Source organism: Triplophysa rosa, linkage group LG16 (assembly GCF_024868665.1).
Source record: "Triplophysa rosa linkage group LG16, Trosa_1v2, whole genome shotgun sequence".
NCBI classification, from domain to species: Eukaryota; Metazoa; Chordata; class Actinopteri; order Cypriniformes; family Nemacheilidae; genus Triplophysa; species Triplophysa rosa.
Genome location: NC_079905.1, coordinates 12911604 through 12936076, shown reverse-complemented (window position 1 = coordinate 12936076; position 24473 = coordinate 12911604). Strand labels below are relative to the sequence as shown.

General features: G+C 37.3%; 3 protein-coding genes across 6 annotated transcripts; 1 reads left to right on the top strand and 2 right to left on the bottom strand.

Moving 5' to 3' along the window:
- ndrg1a (N-myc downstream regulated 1a) lies at window positions 1-12919 on the bottom strand. 2 transcript variants are annotated; one of them, XM_057354057.1, is made up of 16 exons: window positions 12787-12919; window positions 8335-8409; window positions 8208-8243; window positions 5377-5482; window positions 5148-5268; window positions 4326-4388; window positions 4184-4244; window positions 4001-4087; window positions 3845-3901; window positions 3640-3743; window positions 3472-3534; window positions 3330-3381; window positions 3199-3246; window positions 2815-2850; window positions 2504-2555; window positions 1-1399 (listed from the first exon to the last, which is right to left on the bottom strand). In XM_057354057.1, exons 2-16 carry the CDS (start codon window positions 8389-8391, stop codon window positions 1191-1193), a joined length of 1152 nt encoding a protein of 383 aa, XP_057210040.1. In that variant the 5' UTR covers window positions 8392-8409; window positions 12787-12919; the 3' UTR covers window positions 1-1190. The 2 variants fall into 2 exon arrangements, with proteins under 2 accessions (XP_057210040.1, XP_057210041.1); XM_057354058.1 differs by lacking the exons at window positions 8208-8243; window positions 8335-8409; window positions 12787-12919 and adding an exon at window positions 6342-6474.
- On the top strand, window positions 11538-24410 carry ntaq1 (N-terminal glutamine amidase 1). Of its 3 annotated transcripts, XM_057354061.1 has the most exons (7): window positions 11538-11736; window positions 23259-23365; window positions 23504-23603; window positions 23679-23729; window positions 23854-24002; window positions 24098-24222; window positions 24300-24410. In XM_057354061.1, the coding sequence occupies exons 2-7, from the start codon at window positions 23286-23288 to the stop codon at window positions 24401-24403; spliced, it is 609 nt and encodes a 202-aa protein (XP_057210044.1). In that variant the 5' UTR covers window positions 11538-11736; window positions 23259-23285; the 3' UTR covers window positions 24404-24410. The 3 variants fall into 3 exon arrangements, with proteins under 3 accessions (XP_057210044.1, XP_057210045.1, XP_057210043.1); XM_057354060.1 differs by lacking the exon at window positions 11538-11736 and having other exon boundaries at window positions 21865-23365; XM_057354062.1 differs by lacking the exons at window positions 11538-11736; window positions 23504-23603 and having other exon boundaries at window positions 21864-23365.
- Window positions 20633-21793, bottom strand: si:rp71-45k5.2 (uncharacterized protein LOC560783 homolog). Its single transcript, XM_057354063.1, has 3 exons — window positions 21413-21793; window positions 21235-21330; window positions 20633-21132 (listed from the first exon to the last, which is right to left on the bottom strand). The coding sequence occupies exons 1-3, from the start codon at window positions 21566-21568 to the stop codon at window positions 20776-20778; spliced, it is 609 nt and encodes a 202-aa protein (XP_057210046.1). The 5' UTR covers window positions 21569-21793; the 3' UTR covers window positions 20633-20775.
- Window positions 24411-24473: the final 63 nt, after the last annotated feature.

Below are 24473 nucleotides of genomic sequence, written 5' to 3'. Positions count from 1 at the left end.
TTTACAGAAAATATGGCATCTTTATGTTTTACGTCATTGTAATGTATAACACACTTCACATTACATCAACTCACTGAAATTAACCGCCAAAAAGTAAAGTAACCAGCTTTTTATTTTCCTTTTTAAAATAAATACAAACTGTTATTCAGTTAAAAATGCAGTGCATTTGGTTGTTGTACATCTTTACAAAGCAAGGTGACTTACAGAGCCTTGCAAGCATTTGTTTTAGTGTGCGTGGAAGAGTATGCGAGTTATTTATATTAGCTTTCTCTTTCCCAGCATCCCTTTGCTTTACTCTTTCAAAGCCTTGAGAAAAAAGCATTCAGTCCAAGCAGAGGATGCCATGGCAAGTTTTGTCCAGTTGTGCTTGATTGCATAGAAATCATGGTTGTGATACACAAAACACAACAGAAATATCATGCACAGTCATTCGTTTGTATTCTTATATCCTTATCTACAGATTGGTTGTGCTGAATTTGAACGAATAATAATCATTTTTAACATGTTTACATTTGGTCATAAAAATCACATTTAAAAGGAAAGAATATCACTTTTAAGACCATAAATCACAGAGTTACAAATATATAATCCAATAGGACACCTCCAAAAAGGACAATGCTAATCAACACATTACCAACTATAATATCTTTTTTACATGGTAGCGTCATAGAAATACTACCTTCTCGTCCATTCATTGAGGTCCATTTCAACATATACAGAAAATGAATTATGCACTTGAACTAGCATGTACAACTGTGATATAATGTGACACAAAAAGAACAATTTATTGTTATTTGTTGAGTGACACTACAGTCAAGTATATGAAAATAACCTGCGGTCTAAAGATCAACATAAACGTACAAACTCCATTTCCAGTGCTCATCTTATTTGGATATTGACCATCGCGACGTCTCTGTGCTGCATTGCCTCTAACAACACCAGAAAAAGCTGTTGCATCCATTCTATCCACTCCTTCCTCAGTGTTTCCCCAGGAAATACAGTCTTAAAAACAAGACACTTTGGCAAAAAAGCTCTCAGACTATTAAAACGGAGTAAGAGCCCTGAAGGAAACACTAGAGCCGGTGGCTTACGGTCCTATTGCGTGTGTAGTTAGTGGCAGCGCAGCACAGTCAGAACAGAGAAGTTAATGCATGAGTGATATCTGACCAGAGACACTGCCGGTCGCTGGTCTAACAGGACACTTCGGTGGACTTGGGGCCCTGGTCCACAGAACTGTCCATGGTGTCGGTGTGCGAGCGTCCGCGTTGGTTGTCGGCGGTGTGGGCTCGGCCGCGGCCCTCGTTGGTGTGGGAGCGACTGCGGTTGCCGTCGAACGAGGTGACGCTGGACCCGGACGCTGTGCGCGAACGAACCAGGCGGGTCATGCTGGCGGCAGGCACTGAGAGGCACAGGAAGGCTGTGAGATATATACTTGGCCTATTTTGAACAATTCCTAGATTTTATCATTGAGGCTGAAGTGTGTAATTCTATTCATTTTAAATACTTTCTGCCACGTGGTGCAGTATGCAATATTTAAAGAAAGATTCAAGCTGAGCTCATCGAACACATTGATTTGTTTGTTTAAATACCCCAAAGAGCCAGACAGCAATACAGGCTTAACCAATGGCATAAATATGCGATGGGTCACAACAATTTCTTGTGAAATTCCTTAAGATATACAATTGACACATTTTTTCTTTAAAAGATTAGGTCATGTTCAGTAGGTCAAGTTGACATCACACCACTTGAGGGCAGCAAAGCTCAGTCATACTGCTTTCCACAAATTGCAGTAGGCGAGGGTTGCCAGATCTACAATTATCCAGCGGAATTGGCTTACTTTTAAACTGTCGCCACAAGTTGCTTTTTACGCCATGGGTTAAAGGTAGATAGATTTCAGGATAGATGTTCTCATTCTTAAGGGAAGATGAAGTTATTTTTAATTACTACTGAACAGTGCTTTTCAGGATTAAATTCTGTTTAATGCATAACAGTGACTGAAAAATATGTATTATTTTGGGCATGGGAGTGATATATTTTGAGTTTTGGGTATTTGGGGTGGGGTCACTGTGATTGTTTCGTGCTGGTTTTGATCGACCATTGAGCTGGTGTTGTTATGGAGATCTGGCAACCCTGCCAAATGCATCATGGCCATTCTTTAAAGGGACAGTTCACCCAAAAATGAAAATTTTGTCATGAATTACTCAATCTCAAGTTGTTCTAAACCTGAATACATTTCTTTGTTTGGTTGAACACAAATAAAGATATTTGGAAGAATGTTAGCAACTGATATTTCTGATATTTTTACGAATTTAGGAAATTTAACTACCATTTTCCCTGCTATGGTAGTCAATGGTGCCTCAGAAATCTCAGTTGCTAACATTTTTTTGTTTAACACAACAAAGAAACTTATACAAGTTTGGAACAACTTGAGGTCAAGTAATTCATGACAGAATTTTCATTTTTGGGTAAACTATCCCTTTATATATAATGTTTCTTAACTTACTGTAACCCATTCCCTGGATGAAGTACTTGAAGGCCTCTGTGAGCTTTCCAGGCTAAAAAACAATACATGCCAAAGTCAGTTCGACTACATAAACAGTCACCGACTAATCAGGTGGAAGTGGAAAACAGATTTTCTCTTAGTACATGTGGTGAAACAGGATTGTAACAGCCGGTAGTAGCAGGTGGTGAGCTGGGTATTACCACGAAAAACTGTGTGCCATCACTGTCCGTAATAAGATTAGTGCGCATTATCCTGCGCCCCATTCAAACGTATATGAATCTAGTGGTCCTAAACACTATCACAATACACACCTGGTCGACCTGAGGCAAGCCTCCACAATCAGCCATCTGAGGAAGAGATGCATAAATCAGTTAGTTAACATGCACATGCGTCACAGTTTGCACCTAGTTTATGTTTCTGCCATTCACACAGGTGTCTGAAACATTGAGCTCTCCATTAACTGCACTGCCCTCGGTGATAAATAGGCCATTTCAGACACCATAAACTTGAATCTTTATACACCTGAGGGCAGGCGATGGAAAATTAGGTCAGCCGAGGTAGCATTCAGCCCTGGAGCTGTCCGGTGTAGATCGCTTGTGCACTACCTGGGTAAATTAGTCACTAGATAATGCTGAGCTGCCGGAATCTTATTTGTGACCGACTTTTGCATGTGGGTCATAAATACCATCACTTACCTTAAGCAGTGTGGTTTTGGTCGGGTCCAATTTAGTGTTGCACTCAACCTGTCCAACACACAGACATTAAAATTAGGAATGATGAAGTAATATGGAAAGGTATGGGTTTACATAGGTTGACTTATACCTACCACTGCATCCACTGCAGGCGAACTGTCACCAACCACCAACAGTGCAGGACACCTACAAACAGAGTGATATCATTGTAGTACACCCAAATATCCAGAATAACATTCTCTGAAATAGTCAGAAGAACTGTGTTTTTAGACTTACTTAAGGGTTCTGACATTGATGTGGCCTCCTGGCACAGGTCTTTCGATTTCTAGGTCTGGTCGGCTGTGACGTGGACAGAATTATTGGTTAAGTGTAGCGTCAATGCTAAAAAAGCAGGAGTGAACTTTGTTTTTAAGCAGTAACTTTTCGTTGGGTTCCTGTACTAACCTGTTGTAAGCCTTGACGAAGAGCTGCAGGTTGAACTGGTTCATGTCATTTACAATGTGGTGACGGTATTTGCCAATGAGGTCATGGTTCTGCTGGATTTCCTCCTGGGGGAAAAAAGTTGTCAAATAAAATGTTATAAGATTCAAATAAAAATAAAAAATCTAGACAAACTGTTGGACAGTGTTGAATGTTAAACTTGATCAACCTTTCCAAACAGATGAGTGATGATCATGTCGGGCAGGGCGTGAGTCCATCCAGAAATCTGCAATGTTATGTTGAAAATGAGTCCATTATACACCAAAAATATCTAAATAAGAATAAATCGTATCTTAATTGTGGTAGTAAGGCACTCAGCAATTACTTTGTGTGCTGCCCAGTCCATCCAGCCTTCAGCACAAGGGTTGATGTTTATTAGAACAAGGCCCTCAACCATGGCTGGGTAATCCAACTATAACAGAGAACAGAATTAATGTTAATATACAGCAAACCCTAATTTATTGAATATAGAGCACAAAACAATGAATTAAAAGGATGTTAAACTCACAGCAAACTTAGCAAGGATAAAAGCTCCTGCTCCAACAGCCATGCCGATGACACTCTTCAGTCTATGGGATTAAAACAGTTAAAGGCTTTAAAATACAAATTCCAATTAAATTTATCTTCGAATATTAATAAATAAATCTTACCCAAAATGTTTGAGGATTGATGGAAGAGTCTCAGACAGCTGATCCATGGAAGGGTACTCGTACCTACAAAACAAATTCAATTGTTACAATTGACCAATCGGTAAGCCCCGCCCCCCTTAGTTACTGTTGCTAATTCAGACAAGCGACCGGAGTTCTTAATGTCTTTCAATGGCAGCTGTCACTGTAAAAACCTTGTCCGAAGTTGTTTTTGGTACATTTTGGACACACTGTTGTCGAGGAGAATTCAATTGAGCCTTAAATATGCAATGGAGGGATATATAAACAATTTTAAAATAAATATGGTGGATAAAATAATTTAATTTGGAAGCGAGGGTTTACAGATCACAATGCAAGCGGGAGAAGCCGATGTAACCATCTTCATGATCGCAGATGACAACATATAGAATCAACTGTTCATGTACCACAGGGTAAGATTAAATTAATTTACATTTAACCACTTTAATATGGAGAGAAAATGAAATGTAGACCTTCGTTAATGACCTACAATGTACATGCTGTGAGAACAGGTGGTTATTTAGGTTAGCATGGACTCACTAACTAAACACTAGTTTTAGCCAGAGATACTGTACTGAAGCACAAGATGACATTAACCTCAACATCAATATAACAATTAATTTTATATTTAAATTATATTAATATTAACATATATTCATATTTTATTGTATCTTAATTGTATTCAATTAAATGAAAAGTTATTGATTGTTAGCGGAAGCCTACCGGAAGGTAAGTTTGGGCCACATAACATTTGTATATGTTGTTGCAGCTGAAACCATCTATACTTTAAAACAGAGTAAAACTGACCCAGTAGAGAAGGTGTTAGCTCCGTCATGTTGTCCTGGTGCATTCACATGGCACACAGCAAAGTGCTGCATGATCTCCGCCATGTCTTCATGATTGAATAATGAGTCGAAGCAGGTTTTGTCTATTGGGGAGCAGAAGCACCTCTGAATATCTTGGACAATGGTGTAAGGTAAAATAAAGCTGTTTTTGTTTAAATATTTTGTTAAAATGTTTGCACGTAAATGCTTACGGTTCAGCCCAATATCATGGAAGGTGAGGATGACGGGTCGGTCACCCTTAGGAACTCCCTTCATGGTACAGTGGACTATGCCATGTGGAGTCTCCACATCATGTTCCTGTGTGCAACATGAAAAAGTGATCATCAGATGAGCCAGCTGTTACTAGCATTCATTTCATCTGCTCTAACATTTACTCTGACAACGTACAGTCCTGCAGCGTGACAAGCCATACCACATCTAGAAAACTCTCTCAAACAGCATTTTGCTTATTCTTTAAGACTTATTACGATGTAGTTTTCCAAATGATCATTTTACTACAATTACTATTATTATTTTATTAGAACTTTCACTTTATTATAATAAAATAAAATATTATAATAATTGAGAGACTATATAGAATATTTATACTTCTAATGTTGTATGTAAAATTAACTAGTAATGCAAAACACCAAATTAAAGAATTCAAGTTGAAATAAAACAAAAACCAGTTATAAGATGTACATATTCCATAATACAGTTATATGAATTTAAATATAAATCTTCTTAAAAAAAAGTCAAATGACATATCATGCATCAACCACCCTAAACGTTCAGTTTTTAGACCATACAAATGTAGCTTTGTTATTCAATGCAACATTTAGCAAAAACATCAAGCAAGTTGAAACCTTTGAAACTGTTAATCATATCTGCAAATGCACCACAGAGCAAAAGCAAATATTTCAACACTCTTTGCACTCAAAGTCTGCTTGTATGTGTCATCAGAAAGCTCACAGTCCATCACACTGTCTGCCTGATTTCATAATATTCAACTGCATCTACTTCACGAAACCCAAATTACTCAGACAGGAACACCGACTCCTTTGTGAACTTGGTGACAATCACAATTTTGCAGATGTCTAAACACCTCTAGAATTGTAAAAAAAATGGCATAATAAAACTGTAAAACAACATAAGCATCTTAAATGCCTATACTTACAGAGACTTCAATCTCAAATACTAATTCCATGTCCGAGTCCTCCAAAACCATGACTGCAGGTAAAATGAGTAGCTGTGATGAGAAGTGAACAGGTAAGATCCGATTGTAAGCAAGCTCCTGTGTGCGCACTTCGCCCACTATTCTGCGCGCAGAGTTTTATACCCACGTAGCCATTACTCGACATAAGCCCCATGCTCCCAGCATGCGTTGCATCAAGATCAAAACAAGCTAATTCTAGTTAGAGACATCCGTAAATTGGATAAGCCTGTGTCAGATGCGTAAGGTAGGCTGCTCTAGAGCATCGGAAACTTAAGGAGAGAGCCAAACAACAATGTGATGAAAACGGTGGCGAATAATTGTGTCATGGTCATAAAGTCAATCCGGATTTATAAATTGAGTTTATGGGGCTTCATAAACACTATGACACTACGGTCTTAAAAAAGGTCATCACCTGGTTATGGCCATACGGTCTATTACTTCCTTTCTGAAAAGACTGACAAAAAGTCACGTTTGACTAAAATCTAGATTTAAGTGTCCTTAATTCAACATTCAAAATGAAAACTAATCACTAAAACCAGCAAATCACAAATCAACTCCAACTGATTGAACTTTAACTTCCAATTGAACTTTTGTTGCAGTTCATTTAACATTGGTGATTTATCACAGACAAAACAGAACCCACTGCATCACAAGAGTCTATGAGAAAAGTCTCTGAGGGCAATGCACTAGTGAAAGATCAACAAAGCTGACAATGCAGAAACCAGTTTCAGCTGCCTTGAGTTGAGGCACAAGTTTCATTGTTGTGTACAGTCTTGTACACGGACTGAACACAAACATATGTCGTCTCCCCACTGGCTCTAATCTCTTTAAACGGGACGAGCCCTACGTGAGCTCTTCGGACAGATGGCTGATGCATCCCTCTGCAGCACACGTCACTGGTCTAAACACTGAAGTCTTTTACTAAACACATGACCTGAAAAATTCAGGACTTTAATCCGTGCGAGGATCAGCACGAGAGGCCTGTCGGCTGTGTTATTTTACATTGGTAGGTTTTGTCTTGCCTTTATGAGATAGTGCTGCTTAGGGCTGCACGATAAAGGGTCAAATGATGATCACAATCAATTTTAATCACAATTAACAATCACGGTTATTCTATCTGGTTTTTTATTTCACTTCAGTTTATTTATTACACTTTACACCCAATTAACACATGTTCTAATCTAATATTAGTGATGAAGCTTCGTGCTTGCTATTAACACATTAATATTGCGACGATTATTCTCAATTAATTGTATGATCGCAATTAAAATACGATTAATTGAGCAGCCCTACTGCTGCTCTAATGCTAGTAAGCCCAAGGGCATAAAAACATGTTTTAATTATACCCCGCTAATGGCAATTTAATATACTTTCACTCATTTTCTTCTCATTTTTAAACAAATGTATTGCATGTAATTGTAACTCTCCTCTCCTCTGGTTATTTACTTAGTATTTACTTAGTACTTAGAGTTTTTGGCTTTTGTTTGAAAAGCCAAATAGTAAACAAGATATCCATTTGCAGATGTATTCTTTTGGATTGTTTTTCAAGTTATGTTATGCATGTACTGTATATGAAAAGAAATTACGATCGTTAAAATGTATTTTTCAGCATTTTCAGTACAATCTATCATTGCGATTTTTTCTTGAGACTTCGCATGTTGGTCAGGGGGTCTCTTCTAGTGGGTGGGCGTTGGCCATAGTGATCACGAGATGGTAACAACATTGGATTTGGGGAAGTTTTTATGTTCTGTGCGATGTAAAGTGCATGACCACAAAAGTTGCAAAAACAGCAAACCGTAAAAATGACTCAAAAAATTAAATGCTTGCCTTAATCGCCAGCTTCTGGACTGCCTCACTTAGCCCCTAGAAGAAGAAACACAACACTGTCACTAAAAACATCAGTTCACAACATTCTCATGGCAAGTCTTGACAAGGATAACCGTGTTCCTCATACTTGCAAATCCTTATCCACAAGCAGAGGCTTCGACTCAACAACTTGGATGTCGTCCATTCTCAATGCTGAGGACACCTAGAGGAAGGAAAAAGATGACATAAACAACCGCATTCATGTAGGAATGTAGCATTTCTCATACTCTTCAACTAAGGTCAAAGAAGAAACTATCAAATAACAACATAAAGATCCTTCTTTTATGTTTTTAAAGAATCTTTTCTCACTTGCAAGGTTTGATGTTGTTTGCTTCCACAGTTCAGCCTAATTTATTTTGGGACGAGGATAGTGCAGATCATGGAAGGTTCGTTTGAATGTTGATGTGTATGTAAATGGGTCAAGGGCTTGAACGGTCTCTTTGTCTGCCGGAGGTTTCTAAAGGTCACATGTCCGGCTTTTCCTCTTTAACGGGTCTGGAAGCTACACACAGAAAGCTACTGACACAGCTGCTTCCATGGCTCCCCGTGGTCCCTCCACCCAAAACACAACCAGTTTTTTATCTGTGCTTCAAAGTTATTATGAAACCCTTTGTGTCTTATCTTCCTACAGGTTCAGTAAAGAGTGTTCCTGTACTGAACCTCTCTAAAGCAGCCGTTTATTTTCTGATTCACAGTGGAACTCTAGGAATCAAGCCAAGCTGTTTATCAAAAGGAACTTCTGTGGTTCAGAAAACCACGATTGTGCAGTTCATCATATGCCGAGGCTTCTGCAGCCCCCTACACAAATTCCTATCCGGAATCATATGAGAATTGAAAGTCTTTGTGAATACAAGACCAAGTTTGAAGACGTATTTTTAGACAAAAGCTATCGATGGGGCAGCTGCAGTTATCAAGCGACGGTTCGGTTAGCTGGCAAGTAGGTCACCTGCTTGTTTTTAAGCAGTGTTGGCCTTATGGCCTCTCTTGTTTAATCTTTTACCTGGGAGGGGCAACATCGGTACCGTCTCAGCAGGATATAAAGGCAGTGTAACATGAGGACACAGCGTGCCTTTCCTCAAACCCGGGAACACTTAACATTTAGAACACCCCAAACTCACACAACCACTTCTTGAAAAGTTTGGAAAATTTGCATTTGTTATACATGTCTTTCCTTCATAGGAACATAAAAAGTTTATTACAAACTACAAATAAATGAATAGCATCAGTCTTAGTAATGTTTATGTTGAGATTTAGTTGTTATGAAAGAGGGGAACCCAACCACTGCCGCAGCTGCATACATGCTACACTGCAAAAGGGGGAAATATTTGTTTCACTTCCCTTTTTAATCCTTCTTATTGAAATGGCTCCCTTGTTAGTCTTTCATCCAAGAATTGAAATCTGAAAGATCTGGTGTGCTGTCACAGACATCATTTTACAAACCTCTGTAATATAATCCTAATCATTTGATAATGTTGGTTAATGCAAAAAAAGAGTGCAGAAGAAAATGTAACCAGAATGTCAGCAGGACAATCATGAACTGACCTTCAAGAAGCAGGAATCTTTAGAAATAAAGACAGCTTCCCTTAATCTTTTGGAATTAATTTATTCGGTGAAAACCAGAAGCCTAAATTTAGCATGTGTAGACCTACATTTTTTAAATTGTGAGAAATATTCAACTCAAGGTATATCAGACAGATCACTGCAGAGGTTATGGTCTTTCCTGCTGGCTTTATACAGCGATGACCAAAAGTGAAGCCGCACGTTTCACTTTTTATTTAGAAATATTATTAAAGATTTCATAAAAACATTGTATTTATGTTGCTTAGTTGTGCATGGAGTGTAAACTAAAGCTCAACTTTAGGAAGAATTTTAGAAGGCTTGGCCAACACTCACATGTCTAAAGCTTACTGAATCAATACCCCGAGGAAAAATTAAAACAAACAAAGCCAAAGCCATAGTCAATGTATGCTTGCTTCCTATGAGATTTTTGTTTTTCTATTAATATTTTTGCATAAGTTACTAAACCCATATTCTCTGAAATGTAGTAGTTTTACCAATAAACACCTTAAAAGTTTATCGGAATGTCCATTTTGTACCCTACACTTCATATGTTTTTGTTTTTCTATCCTAAATATAATCATCTGTAATTGCCTCTATTTTGTACCATGCTTCAACATGTCTTACAGAAATGTAGATCTTTGAGTTTGTTGTGTTTATGACTTTTCTTTCCTGTCTTTGTTGTATGTTCGAAGTTCCCGAAGTATGTTAGCAAGCTTAGAGGTTGTCATGGCAACAAAGTATTACTTGTCTACACTGGACGCGACACGACACATGGCTTGTTCTAATGGGATTGTCGCGTCGCGCCGCATCCAGTGTGGACAATTTTTTTAATAATGGGTTCTAATGCGTTCTATAGACTTTTGTAGAAACGATGTTATATGCAATATGCCATGTCTTGTGTTACAAAAAATACATAATTATTACGCACCCAGAGCCGATCCTCCCTATAAGCAGACTACGCAGGATGCGTAGGGCCTCGGCACCCTCTTGAGTACCGAATCAAAAACACTATACGCTATTTTTTATAACTTAAAGATTAAACTTTACAGGAATCATTTGGAAATTTCCTTTTTAATACTTGATTTATTTAATTACTTTGACATACTCGGTCTCGGACATCATGTAGTGCGCGGCAGGTGATGACATGCACGTGATGTGATGGAGCACGTTATATGAACAGGGCTGTAAAACGGAGCTATCCGTCTGTTGAGGAAAAAAACACCAAAAACGCGAAGCAAAAGAACAAGAAGGCATGTGTTGTATTATTTTCAAAGTCTTATTTAGTTTTGCCAAATTATGCAAGTACAGATTTATAAATCCAGTATTTATCCACTGGCATAAAGTTGGTTTGACGTTGGACGTTCGAGTCTGAATTTAGGGACCGTCTCCAAAGTTACAAAGGCTACACATTAATATACACGTTTCTAACTTCAATAGCATTTAAAGGGGTGCTGCAACGGTGTGTCATGCATTCTGACTTATTTACAATGTTAAACGTGCTGTCTTCTCATGCTTAACATGGTCAACTTGTCAAAAAACGAATTGGGCGTATTACGTAGTATTTCTGTGCTCGATACACTCCCCCAGCGATCGTACAGGTTTCGGAAAGTTTTTTTCGAACATATAAAACTGTTTTGTAACAATTTTTCATAGTCCCTTATTGGACAATTCTCCTGGAAAAGCACGTAGCACACCCACGCGGCAGCAAGGAGAGCAGGAGAAGGAGCATGCGCAGACGTCACTTTCACTTGTGTGCAGGAGAGAGAGAGCGAGCATACGTTCGCGAAGTTCAGGTGTTTGTTTGTTCACTGCATTTGGGTGATGAATGTTATATAAATGGTGGATATAACGCTGGATTTGGAGATCGTTTGAAACTGATATATGGAGCCGTCCCAGCACTAAAACCATGTAAAAACATGAACCGCATGCGGTGAGTGAAACTGACGTCTGTGTTCGTGCTTTAGTTCAGCCTACCCCTCCCCCCGCACGCACCGTATGCTTTCGGAAAAAATCGTACAGCTGTATCTATCTTTTATAAATGCGATCAAACTAAATGCTCTTCGAAGATACGAAGTATGCAATACTACTCTATAGGTACTCAAGATTAATATGAGATTGGCAGAAACCGCGTGTGTTAGGGCCGCTTTAAAGGAATAACTTACACAAAACCAGCTGTACATTGTTCATGTGGATGTCACCACTGCAGTCAACTGTATTTCGTTTGCTCATGATGATATGTAATTTTTGTGTCATCACATTTAGAGAATTATTGATTTTCGTATAGCTTTCTTGAGTAAACTAAATTTATCATGTTTTATTTTTGTTAATCATTTGGTTAGTTAAAGTTTTTTGACAGCTAGATGGTTCCAGAGCCACGCGTTATTAGTTGGTTTATCTAAATTTATAAACATAACTTACAAGGCCCCCCACAAAGGTTTGCTTAGGGCCCCCAGACGTCTAGGATCGGCACTAGTGCACCTTATTTTACATTATGTGCACTTAATGTTTACGTACGTAGACTTGAAACAGGTCTGCATTGTAAATGTGCTATCGATATAACTATAGCCTACTGATGTAAATTACACGAATTATATGAATTGAATAAAGAAAAAGTTGGTTATAGTCTATTTACTGTAGCCTATATATACTGCTGTTGTTTTGCCCACCTAATAAAGTTCGTGGCTCTTTGTTGACATGCACACGTGCCATCCGTGGGCACGCGCACGCAAACACGCATGCAAAAATGACAACAACAAAAATACTATCGACCTTCTGATATAGATTTCAAAATCATATTTAAATAAGATACATAAGTATGTTAAACTTATTCTAACGGAATAACGGATATTACAATATATATTTATTGTGTTCAAAGACTAGATAAACACAACTTGTTAATATACTTTACGTAAGGTCTGTGGTTTCATTCAAAACAGATACAAATAAGGAAAATCAATATAAAGACATTTTTATCACTTACCGGTTGATTGTCCAAAAATAAAAACTCCCAACAACCGGGGGAAAAGAAGAAATAAGCTTGAGCGTGACGCTTCAAAGTTTAAACTGACTACGTGCTGCGCGAGACAGGACGTCGCAGGCAATTTTATAAAGATGTTTAGTCAGTCCTGCCCACTTCTCTTTCTATTGGGCAATTTCAGTGAGTCAATTCATCCTTTCACAGCATTGTATGAGATATGATGACATTGTTCACTTTTAGGAAACAGACTTGACCATGATTTATCTTTTAGATTGAACTATAACTGTTAACTCAATTAAACATTAAAACATTATAAGAGAGAAGCTGCGTAATTAATTTTATGACAAAGTTTTATCATGTTCTCCGTACCAGAATTAATATAAACATTGAATTTTGGCATCCAACTTTGACATTCTTATACTTTTAAAGCAAAATACTATGAAAAACTATGTATTCTTTTGTATAAATAAAGTATTGTTCACATCACCATACATGCCAGTGTGTGTGTGCGTGCGTGCGTGCGCGTGTGTGCGTGCGTGCGTGCGTGCGTGTGTGTGTGTGCGTGTGTGTGTGTGTGCGTGTGTGTGCGCGCGCGGGCGTGCGTGCGTGCATGTGTGTGTCCTCTCTATCCGCACAATACTGCCACTGTGGTGAGCTAATATGAGGCGGTGACAACAAGCACATCCACAATGGGCACATTGCACACAAACTGCTATTATGGCGATCAACTCTCAAGCACTATTTACACCACAAATCAAATTAGACCCCATGCTTTAAATTCCGATAGTATTACAATTGACTTCTTAAGCTGTGTTCACAATGAGAGACTTTTTTTAGAAATTGAAACTATAGCAGCAAGTTATTTTTAGGATGTTGTCATTTTTGTGTGGTTTGTTGATATAAAGCTGGGCAATCAGTCAGGTTAAACTGTATTGTGGAAAAATACTGAAACCACTGTAAACCATATAAACTTTTATGATTTATAGGCAAATGGAAATCAAATCAAAGAGTAGTCTTCTTGGGATTATAAACTAGGTTAAAGAGTATAATTACTGATAAGAAATGTGGACTTTCACCCAACAAGATAATATCTCTGTGTACTCACCCCATTTTTCTCATGGAGTCCTGTACTACACTCGTGTGTGCCACTAAAGCTAAATGCAACCATGTTAAATGAAATGTGACCCTGACCACAAAACCAGTCATAAGGGTACATTTTATATAAATACAGTAAGCTTTTCATTGATGTTGGTTTGTTAGGAAAAGGACAATTTTTGACCAAGATACTACTATTTGGAAAATCTTGAATCGGAGGTTGCAAAAAATCTAAATATTAAGAAAATAGCTTTTAAAGTTGTCCATCAAAAGCGCTGTAAGAAGGCCGTTTCTAAGAAGAAACAGGTTGGTTTTAACGCTCTCTATTGGCTTACCACTGTAATGACGTTGTGGAGAGTAGATGAACCCGAAAGCGGAAATTCTAAACTTTATATACCAAACTTGAGTGAGTTATTCCCAAAAGGCGGGCATCACCGAGCAATGTTTGTAGGTAGGTTTCCGGCCATTCGTGATTTTGTTGTTTTGTTGGTATATTATATAGGAAATTTACAACATATCTTCATGGAATATGGTCTTTACTTAATATCCTAATGATTTTAGCATAAAAAAGATAAATTTGACCCATACAATGTCTAAAATATACCTGTGCTAATTATGACTTGTTTTGTGGTCCAGGGTCACAAATTTAACAAATCTTAAAGCATGTCATTAAAGTTCAAACAATGGTTTACTTGAGTTCAAATGTATACATTTCTCACATTTCTGTCAAGTTAGGTACATGACATTGTCTTCGGTTCGTTTCCCTGTTCTTGACATACACAGCAAGTTTGCTTCTTAAATACCCAACATCTGTTTGCACAACACAGACCTTAGATGTCTAAGAAATAACATATCACTTCTTGGGATCAGACAAATAAGATAAACAGCGGTCCAAAAACAGTGGTTCATTCAGTAACAGGTCAGTTATGTTGTTGTTATTATTATAACACAGACATACCCAGTTGGTAATCTAATTGAACATTTATTGATGCTGTATAAACTATATTACATGATAAAAGCATTACAAGCCTTCCATTCAGGTACTGATGGGTCATTGGACAGCTGGTTTGAAGTAGAGATGTTGACTAATAAGAGTATAGTACATTCTTTTCCTTCAGATAAAGGTCAAGACATCTTTTGCCTCCCTATATTTTGAGGAAGCATTCCTTTTACAAGATAACACTAAAATGTACTATGTTGTTAGTTTTAACCTTATTCTGATTTAAGAATGTAGAAATCTTCATTATATTTTAACAATGCTATATCCCAAACAACTGTCAACACCACTGGGTAGTCACAATCAGCTTTAACTGCATTAGACCGCTTTAGTGCAGATGCATACAGTATGATGCAATCACACTTGTCAGATGTAGTATCATTCTAAGCCCTGATTCAGAAACACATGACACGAGACAACACCTGAATTGAGGGCTGTCTGCTATGCAGACCTCACCTCTATCACTTGTTCAATGTCACATATTACTCATTTACTAGGATATAATGGGTAAGGGAATAATACAGATGTCTTCAAGTTATACAATGACAAAAAGAGCTACTTATGGTGTATAATAGGACTGTTAAAGCAGTTCATGATCATTTGTATTAGTATTAAGTCAACAATTCATTATTTTTCAAAGATATTTCCACCACTGAAGTATAGCAGCATTGTAAGAAAAAGAAAAACGTTAGCCATTATTGCAAGTAGATGTTCAATAACGATGAACAAGATAATGAAGTGCCAACACGAACTCTTGCCAGCCAGGATCAAAGTGTTATAGATTATGTATTAACGTGTGCTGTGGAACAGCACAAAATGAACTCAATGGACTTGAGTGTATACACAAAAACATAAACAATCATGCAAAGGCGTGTTTGAGCAATTATACTAATTTTTACAAAAAAAAAGAAAAAACCTGGTCAATGTTCACAATCCATCGGCTGTGAGAAATGGTCAAAGATTATATTTCGCTGCTGTCCTTCTGAAACCTTATATCTCCATATTACATGATTTTTTTTGCCATAATTAATTATTATTAGTCACCCTTAATGTTTGTTAGGTTTTGCAAATATCTAACCAATAAAATGTATTCATAAGTGTTTGTTAACTTTGAATTCAAATTACAGTGTTTTTTCCATTTCCTGAAAAACAGCAAATTTGGACATATGAGGTTTCAAAAGAAAAGCAATGATTTATTATATATTTGACGGTTACATTTTGGGAGGTCAGTTCTGACCGAGCTGCTTTGGCATCTGATCTTCGGTCAGTTTATCTCCACTATCAGATCGTCAATGGAGCCAAAATTATAATATCATTTTATTGCTCATTTCACTTTGATGGTAAAGATAATAAAGTTACTGTGTAACTAGTGTAACTATAGTCAGAACATGGCTCCTTAAAAAAACTATTTGAAAACTTGAATTGGTCACGTTGGTCAAGAGTCTAGACTCAAACTATCACTTGGAGATAATATCCTTGAAATCATAACACCCACACAATCTTCTGATTTGGCTTTTCAATTGTCTGGGAAGTGAGAAGTGCTTGCACAGATAGGCATATTCCACAGCACAGTTGTTTTAGTTTCTAGCAACAATTTTATAAAGACACACCCAAATAAAATCAAGCTTTCAGTAACATACAAGAATCTGTACGAATTTTTTCACAGTTTCATGCAATAGCAAACAGTGTAAGTGAATTGAGTTCATATACGTGATAATGTAAGCTACTATATTTGTTATGATAATGGTTTAATAACAGAGCTGCTTTCTGCTGATGCATGTGATAGAATCACCTGCATGAAATCTCCTGCTCAGCCATGTCCACTTTACTCTGACCTGGCAATATGTTAGCATTCCTGTTACAGGTCATCGCTTCAGCTGATAAGACGCAACCAATTACTGAGGTGGAAAATTGCTCTGACCTGACCATGTTTTCCATGAAAATAACCTTTAAAACAGGACCTAAACTCATTCACTAACAACTTGCCACAGGAGAAAAAAGGGAACCAGTCACAATCTTGTCTGAAGTTAATCTTTAGTTTTTAGATATTGCTTCAAAACAAAATTGAAAATGTTTTTAAATGTACAGTATAAATCTGCAGCATACACAACAAAAATAACCAGATATAATGTTATCACATGCATTAGATGGATGGTTTGTTATGACAGACACAGAGGACTGTGGGTAGGGCCACTACACCACAGGAAGGCCGCTATTATTGATATTACTGGAAACAGGAAAACAAACTCTCTGGAAAAATTCCTCAGATACACCTTCTGCCACAGCTGGAAATATTGGGTCTATAGACCCCTGGGATATTTGTCAAGTCTGATAGTTTAGAAATCTGTGTATTCAACAAATCACACGACAGAAGTCAGAAAGACTTCAAGTTTCCTGGCTTGCAAGTTGAGCAAAAATGGAAACCAAAACACATGTGAAACTATTCTCCCACTGTTTAGGCAATAAAGCTGAGCCACAAGCAGGTAATCATTTACTCCACTGCTGAGACAGATGGTGGACGCTGCTGCCTTTTTACGAATCTCTCTGTTAATCATTTTATTCACATTTTGACCTTATAGCCAGTCATAAGACTTTGGGTCCACGCAACTTGCTCAAAGCATCCAAACAAAAGCACATGATTACATGTTCATAAACTAAAGGTTAACATCATTTTAACCCTCTGACTTTTACCCACAATTCTTACCATATATAAATGTGCTTTTATTAAAACAACACAAGCCCAAGAATGGTGGAAGTGTTGATGGATCAAGTAGCTACCTCTGGAATATTTACTACATTTTATTGTTTAAACATTAAATATGTGTATTTTATCAACGAGTTTATATTAGGCATAGGTGAAAGTCATGCATAATACAGACCTTGGCCCACTGAAATTGCAAACCCTGAATTTACTAAACACTCAGGTGCACAGCTGAGTAAAGCCTAAATCACCTGCGTGTTGGGTGCCACTAGTGTGATGAACGTGGATTATTTCACGTCCTCGTGAAGACGTGGCCAACGTGTCTGTCTGGTGTGTCCGTGATGGGCGGGGCAAATGAGAGTGGGCGTATAAAATAAGCTTATTGACGTGTCAGTGGGTTACTTTTTTTTAATAAGACTATTGTCAAGAAATTAGTAAAAAATTGTTGCATGTGCAGTAAGATTACAGAAAATGCTTCGGAATAATGCTAATTCACTGCCAGAATCTGCGAATGTGTAAATGTTTTGTTTTACTTCAGCCTTTCAGGCAGAAATGGAGGAAATTACACAGAGACAACATTAATAGATATAATTTCGTTGCCATACAGTGAATAATTTAGCACCCACATAAAAGAGAGAGACAGTGACTTTTTTCGTGTTTTTTTATTTTTGCATGTTGATGTTTTCCATGATTATCAATTTCATGTAGCCCTCATTTCTTATTACAATATATTGCAAAGCGCAAACGTAGTAAAGACACTTAATAATTAAACATAATTCAAATTATTATAATGTCTTGCAAAATTACGTATTAATATTCCGTATCAAATGAAAAAGGATTTAAATGTCCCTCATATGGGGAGGCAGTCTAAAACGTTAAAGTTTGGCATGCAGGAGCATTCTTGAGTGAGGTGAATTATTACATTCATTACACACACATTGACCGAGATCAATAAATGCTGACACTGTTTTTCTCACAACCTCAGGGCAATCACATAAGAGAGCATGCAGGCTAAATATCTATTTTAAGACATGTCAAACAGTTTTAGACCTACAGGTGTATTTGGTGTCCTTGATCAGTGGTCAGTGTTTGAACGTTTTATAGGACAGAAAAGAAGTAAACATATAAATGTTCCCACGCTGTAATTAAAAACACCATTGTCTGTACAAAAAAACACTAAATTGTTTCAATTAAACAACAGAATGTTAAAACAAAAAATGGTCGGAACACGTTTGTTCAGTTGCGGAAACGTATCCGAGTTAAAAGAGATGGCAGATGAAATGTTATCCATCTTTCTTTAATATTTTCTAATGTCATTTTGAAACGTTTTTTGATTCAGATTCATAAGGATACTTGGATCGGGCTGACTATCCAGTATTTACAGCTTGCTGCCACCCTGTGGCAACTGCGAAACGAATAAACTTGTTTTGATTGTTTCGAAGTCCATATGTAGGCTACCTGATGTTGTGTTAATCGCTTATTCGCATAGGCCTACTATTAAAGTTGTTTTGTCAAGAACGGGCATCATCTTAATGTGCTGACATGCACATACCCTGATGGCACGCATACATCTGGCAGACATCTATTTGATATACGTATCTGAGACGTCAGCTGTCAGATAGACATCTAGATGTCTGTAAGATGTTGATGATTTAGAATGGATGCAAAACTGCTCTAAGACGTTTATCAGATGTTTTACACAGCAGATATTTTCCAGGGCCCGTATTCATGAAAAATCTTAGCGCAAAGAGTTGCCCAAAGTGACAAAATTCTAAGAAAATTCTTAGAAATGTAGGCGTTTCCCCTTAAAATTACAGAAAAGATCCTAAGAAAAAAGTAATTCATCTTAACCCTTAAAAGAGCTCTTAAGGTAAAAATTTTAGGTGGAAAATGGACGCAAGACGAAAAGTGAGAAAAAATGTGTTGCAATGCATGACATTACTTTTAAGGTTTATAAGATTTTTGTTTATTGTTTTTTGTGTGTGTGTTCAACTTTTGATTATCGTGGTTTTGGTTTTCTTGTGTAGCTGCTTTATTGCAATGCAAATTGTAAACGCGCTATAACATTAAATTGAATGACAGTGAGTTAATAAGACAACACATTAGATGTTGTGACCGATCCTATTAGAGACACGCTAACATCTCCAAGACAGCGCAGAAATGTCATAGCCCCAGAAATAGAAGAAAACACTACATGAACATATTTAGCAACTGGAGAAATGCAGCTAGAAGAGATGATTTGGTTCTGTCACAACATTCTATAGTGATCACACAAACAATTACAGCACTTACAGAAATGTATTGTGTCACTGATCATTTTCTATCAAATACGTTGACATTAACCGCATGGTATAAATAAAAAAAATATGTATTGCGTGTGTTTGTGGGCGTGAGTAAGGTAAAACAGGAAAAAAGACATGTGCAATTTCAAACTAATGACCCTATACTTAAAAGCGCTTTTTTGCCTTCTGGTCAACCAACCAATCACATTTGTTGAAAGATGTCATACATAGTAACGGCATCAGCCCCGCCTCCTCACTAAGTTTTTGTCTTTTCCTTGTTCAGAGTTTCTCTCAGATTGGTCCTGAATCGTTTAAGCAAAGACTCCTACGTAGGAGTTTTTAAGATAAATTAAGAGCTTTCTTAGAAGCTTTACGAATAAGGGCCCAGGGTCCGGTTGCATAAAGCACCTTAAGTGTAATTTTCCCTTAAGTGTGTCCTTAAGTATACCTTAAGTTTTACTTAAGTTATTCTCCTATTGTCTTTGGTAAAGGAAAATCACCCCTTAAGTGTCATACTTAAGGGAAAAACTTAAGGTGCTTTATGCAACCGGGGCCAGATCTTTAGCAGACATATTACAGACGTACCTGTGCTAGCTGGGTATTAACTGACTTCTAGGCCACATTAATGCAGAATACCTTGAACAAGAATATCGTTTTATTAAAAAAGACAAATAGACGAACAACATTACTCCAAAAGTGCAACATTTTCATGTGTACAAAAATAAAGCCTAAATCTATTTTAACCTTTACCAGGATATATTTGCGGAGAGCTGCAAAAGTTGCTGTGGAGAACACAGTCGTCAAACGAAAATTGTGAAGACACTGGGGGTCCACAGTGTGACTCTGTAAACAGCCGTGAGCTTTCCACCGTGTCGAAGTCACATCCTAAGGAGTTAAAGGAATACAAATCTGTTGTTCTACAGCCACTGACGGGTTTTAGACTGGTCATAGCACAGTGTGCGTCTTCTTGATATGGTAAACGGCCCTTCAAACACATGCTTTGCATCACTTTGGGGTCGCAATATGGAGGCTATCGAAAAGGGGCCTGTAAACTTCACCTCACTTTTGTTTGTGGGAACATTGCAAATTGGTTGAATTGGCTGAAGAACAACAGCATTTCCACATTTATCCCTCTGGAGTGTACGATGGGATAGCTCCGGAAACATGTCGATTATGCCGTTGAAATGACGGCGAAGCATTTTTTGAGTAATACCGCTCTCGTCCACTTTCCAATAGTTCTTTGTGGCATTTGGATATTGTGGATCGACTGGTACCTATAAGGGAGAATCTTATGCTATTAAGTTTATTGCATAATTAAACTTATTGCATAATTTACACATATTCCGTGACTGTGAAAATGCAATCATAAATAGCACCTTTGTAAAGCAGCTGTTTGCTGACAGGCAGACTCTGATGTTGTTCTCAATACTCTTTCGGTCTCCGAAAACAGACGGTTCCAGCTTTTTCATAATCTGTCCAGATACGAAAAATATATCACCACTTGATTCGATTTAAATTGGAATATTTATCAGATTTTGGTCAATCTTTGGTCACCTGTTTAAATGGGAGCATCCTGTTCGGTGAATCTTGAATTACACATGCAACAAGCTTTATGTATGTTCCAGTAGCATAATTTTTGTTTCTGCCTCTTTTAACGCCACTAGATGTCGGCAGATTTTTGTATACTCCGTTCACTGCGTTAACCATCATGTGCGCTTGGATCTTCAGCGAATACCTTCAAAAATGAACTTTTTCTTCAGTTTATATTGAGCCTCTAACTTTCATTGAATCAGTAGGTGTCGCATTCAATTAGTTCAGCAATTACCACATAATTAGGTGTTAATGTGGGCGCGGTTTCTTAATAGGCTATCGCCTTGACAATTAGCCTACGTTTAAAAAAGTCCAAAGGCTTGTTCGACTTGATGCGGCGCCGAAGATCCGACAGGCTGATGACATCAAAGTACCGCGAGAGCGATTCGAAAAACGATAAAAAGTTTGCTTTCGAATCGCTCTCGCGGTACTTTGATGTCATCCGCCTGTCGGATCTTGCGGCGCCGTATCAAGTCGAACAAGCCTCAAAACTATGTTCTTTTTGGACAGGGGCATGTTCAAGCTCAAATCGGTGCGCAGCGTTTTCTCTTGTTTGGTGGGTGTGTCAAGAATGTCGGCCCAATCAGCAGCAACATGTAAATAATCCACGCGGTATTAAAGAGACAGCTCGATCGCACAATGGGTCCAAGTAAAGTCGTTTAAATGTGTCCGCTGCAGCTCGGTACACGCAACAATTGAAGATATTAGAAGAGATGTATTTTGCACTATTCAACACGTATTTATACCGATTTAATCAGGCTCCGAAAAATCTTCAAAAATAACTCAAAGAATGGCCTTCTCAGCAGCAATAGTTAAACTCTTGCGTCATCACAACAGGGTGTTCAACCGCACCACCGTTTCCGTTTAAAAAACGTTTTGCAACGTTCTGTCGGGGCTGAACGCAGCCCAGGTAAACTTTTGTAATGTTACGTCATTTAGTTATTTTTAAAAGATAAGCACAACACAATACCCAAATCACCAAAATGATTTTATCATACATTTCTAATGCACAAATTACCTTATTATAAAGACATATATTTCTCAAATATTTAGTAGTAGAAAATACAGTTTCTGTAAAAATCATTACAATAGTATTTCAGAAAACATAAGTGAAAACTTTTTGCATTTCATAGCCTACTAAACAAAGTAAAATCGTATATAACTGTCCAAAGTTGTTAAAGGGATACTTCACCCAAAAATGATCATTTACACACCTTCGAGTTGTTCCAAATCTGTATATATTTCTTTGTTCTGATGAACACAGACAAAGATATTTGGAAGAAATACAATGGTAGTCAAAAGTGCCCCAGAACTGTTTGCTGTCCTACGTTCTTCAAAATGTCTTCTTTTGTGTTCAACAGAACAAAACAAGTATAAAGTAATTTTTCCTACTATCGGAGTCAACATCTGTCTAAGCATTCTTCCAAATATCTTTCTCTGTGTTCATCAGAACAAATAAAATTATACAGATTTCATAACTCGAAGGTGAATAAATGATGACAGAATTTTCATTTTTGGGTGAAGTATCCATTTAAATCTATCTGTAAGTCATTAAAAACATTCTGCACGAGGAGTTGTTGTTTTTTCGCTAACAGGATTTTTAACAGTTAAACAAGCTATCTGTGCTTTTGTCAATGTCAATTACATTTGCAATTCGCATGAGGATCAATGCTTCTTTGACACGTCAGAACTCGGAACGACAAATCTGCAAAAGTTCCTTACGGATGAAATAAAGTGTAACACTGTCTCACGAGTTTCATTACAGTACACTCTCTAGTATTTTTATTTTCTCATGTCGTTATAATTAAAGGACGACATATTCTAACACAGAGGGGAAATGAATGAAGAAAGAACTTTGTCTGAATATGCAAGTATTACTCCATCTAGAAATGAATGTGTATACACCAGCTGTTACTGGTAAGTTAAATTATATTTACATTTTTTATTTGACTATATGAATTCATAAAGTGTTCTGTTTTAGTTGTCAGTGGATTTTTGATGCATGTATTTAGAGGCACTGAGTTGATCGTTTCTTATAAACACGTTTGTTTTCAGTGAGGAGAATGTGTGGAAATTGTGCGAATATATAAGAGATAAGGGGACTTGCTCTTTGGATGAAGTGTATGCTGTCTTTATATCTAATGAAAGAAAAATGGCGAGTATATCGTACTGGCTTTTTTCACTGCACATTTTAATAAATACAGTCGTTATAAATACGTTTTTAATGCAGATACCCATTTGGAAACAAAAATCCAGTCGAGGAGATCAACCAGTAATATGGGTGAGTATTTTACTAGGAACATTACATTTATTAATGAAAAAAATGACATCCATGATATTTTCCATAAATGCATGGATAGTCTATACTTGTCTAATATGGGATTTTTTCAAATGCCTGCTTTTAGGATTACCACGTTATTTTGCTACACAGAAGTAAACAAGGACAAAGCTTTATCTATGATCTAGACACAATTCTTCCCTTTCCTTGTTTATTTGATGTATATTCAAGGGAGGCCTTCAGATCTGATGAGCATTTAAGGCCTGATTTCTGGAGGCAAGTATCTAATCTGAAATGCATATTATTGAAGCCTAAATTGCATGTTCAACAACATTATATGTACAAAGTATGCTTACCTGTATGTATTTTAGGAAGCTTCGTGTAATACCAGCAAACATCTACCTACAGAAGTTTGCTTCTGATCGGTCACATATGAAGCATTCTGATAGCAGCTGGCGTATGCCACCTCCTGCATATCTTTGTATTGAGACATCAGGTATTACATCCCTAATATTTAATAAATATCCAGTTTGTTTTTCACTGTCTAACACTGTTATCACACTGTCTTCACAGACTGTAAAATGAATCTTGAAGACTTTATATGCATGGATGTAAGAGTGGGCTATGGAGACGTTTATGAACTTTCAGCATTTGTTCCACACTTTGGAGTAAAATAATATGGTTTTGAGAAATGTTAAAAATGTACATGACAAAGCGTGTCTTATCTTAGGAAAACCAGACAGACAG

Coding starts and splice junctions, on each gene's coding strand:
- ndrg1a (XM_057354057.1), bottom strand. CDS start 8,391: ATGGACGACATCCAAGTTGTTGAGTCGAAGCCTCTGCTTGTGGATAAG. Junction 8,244..8,334: donor TTGTGGATAAGGATTTGCAA/GTATGAGGAACA, acceptor TTCTTCTTCTAG/GGGCTAAGTGAGGCAGTCCA. Junction 3,382..3,471: donor ATCAATGTCAGAACCCTTAA/GTAAGTCTAAAA, acceptor CTCTGTTTGTAG/GTGTCCTGCACTGTTGGTGG.
- si:rp71-45k5.2 (XM_057354063.1), bottom strand. CDS start 21,568: ATGATGGTTAACGCAGTGAACGGAGTATACAAAAATCTGCCGACATCT. Junction 21,331..21,412: donor GGATGCTCCCATTTAAACAG/GTGACCAAAGAT, acceptor GTATCTGGACAG/ATTATGAAAAAGCTGGAACC. Junction 21,133..21,234: donor CAAACAGCTGCTTTACAAAG/GTGCTATTTATG, acceptor TCTCCCTTATAG/GTACCAGTCGATCCACAATA.
- ntaq1 (XM_057354061.1), top strand. CDS start 23,286: ATGAATGAAGAAAGAACTTTGTCTGAATATGCAAGTATTACTCCATCT. Junction 23,366..23,503: donor GTATACACCAGCTGTTACTG/GTAAGTTAAATT, acceptor GTTTGTTTTCAG/TGAGGAGAATGTGTGGAAAT. Junction 24,003..24,097: donor TTAAGGCCTGATTTCTGGAG/GCAAGTATCTAA, acceptor TATGTATTTTAG/GAAGCTTCGTGTAATACCAG.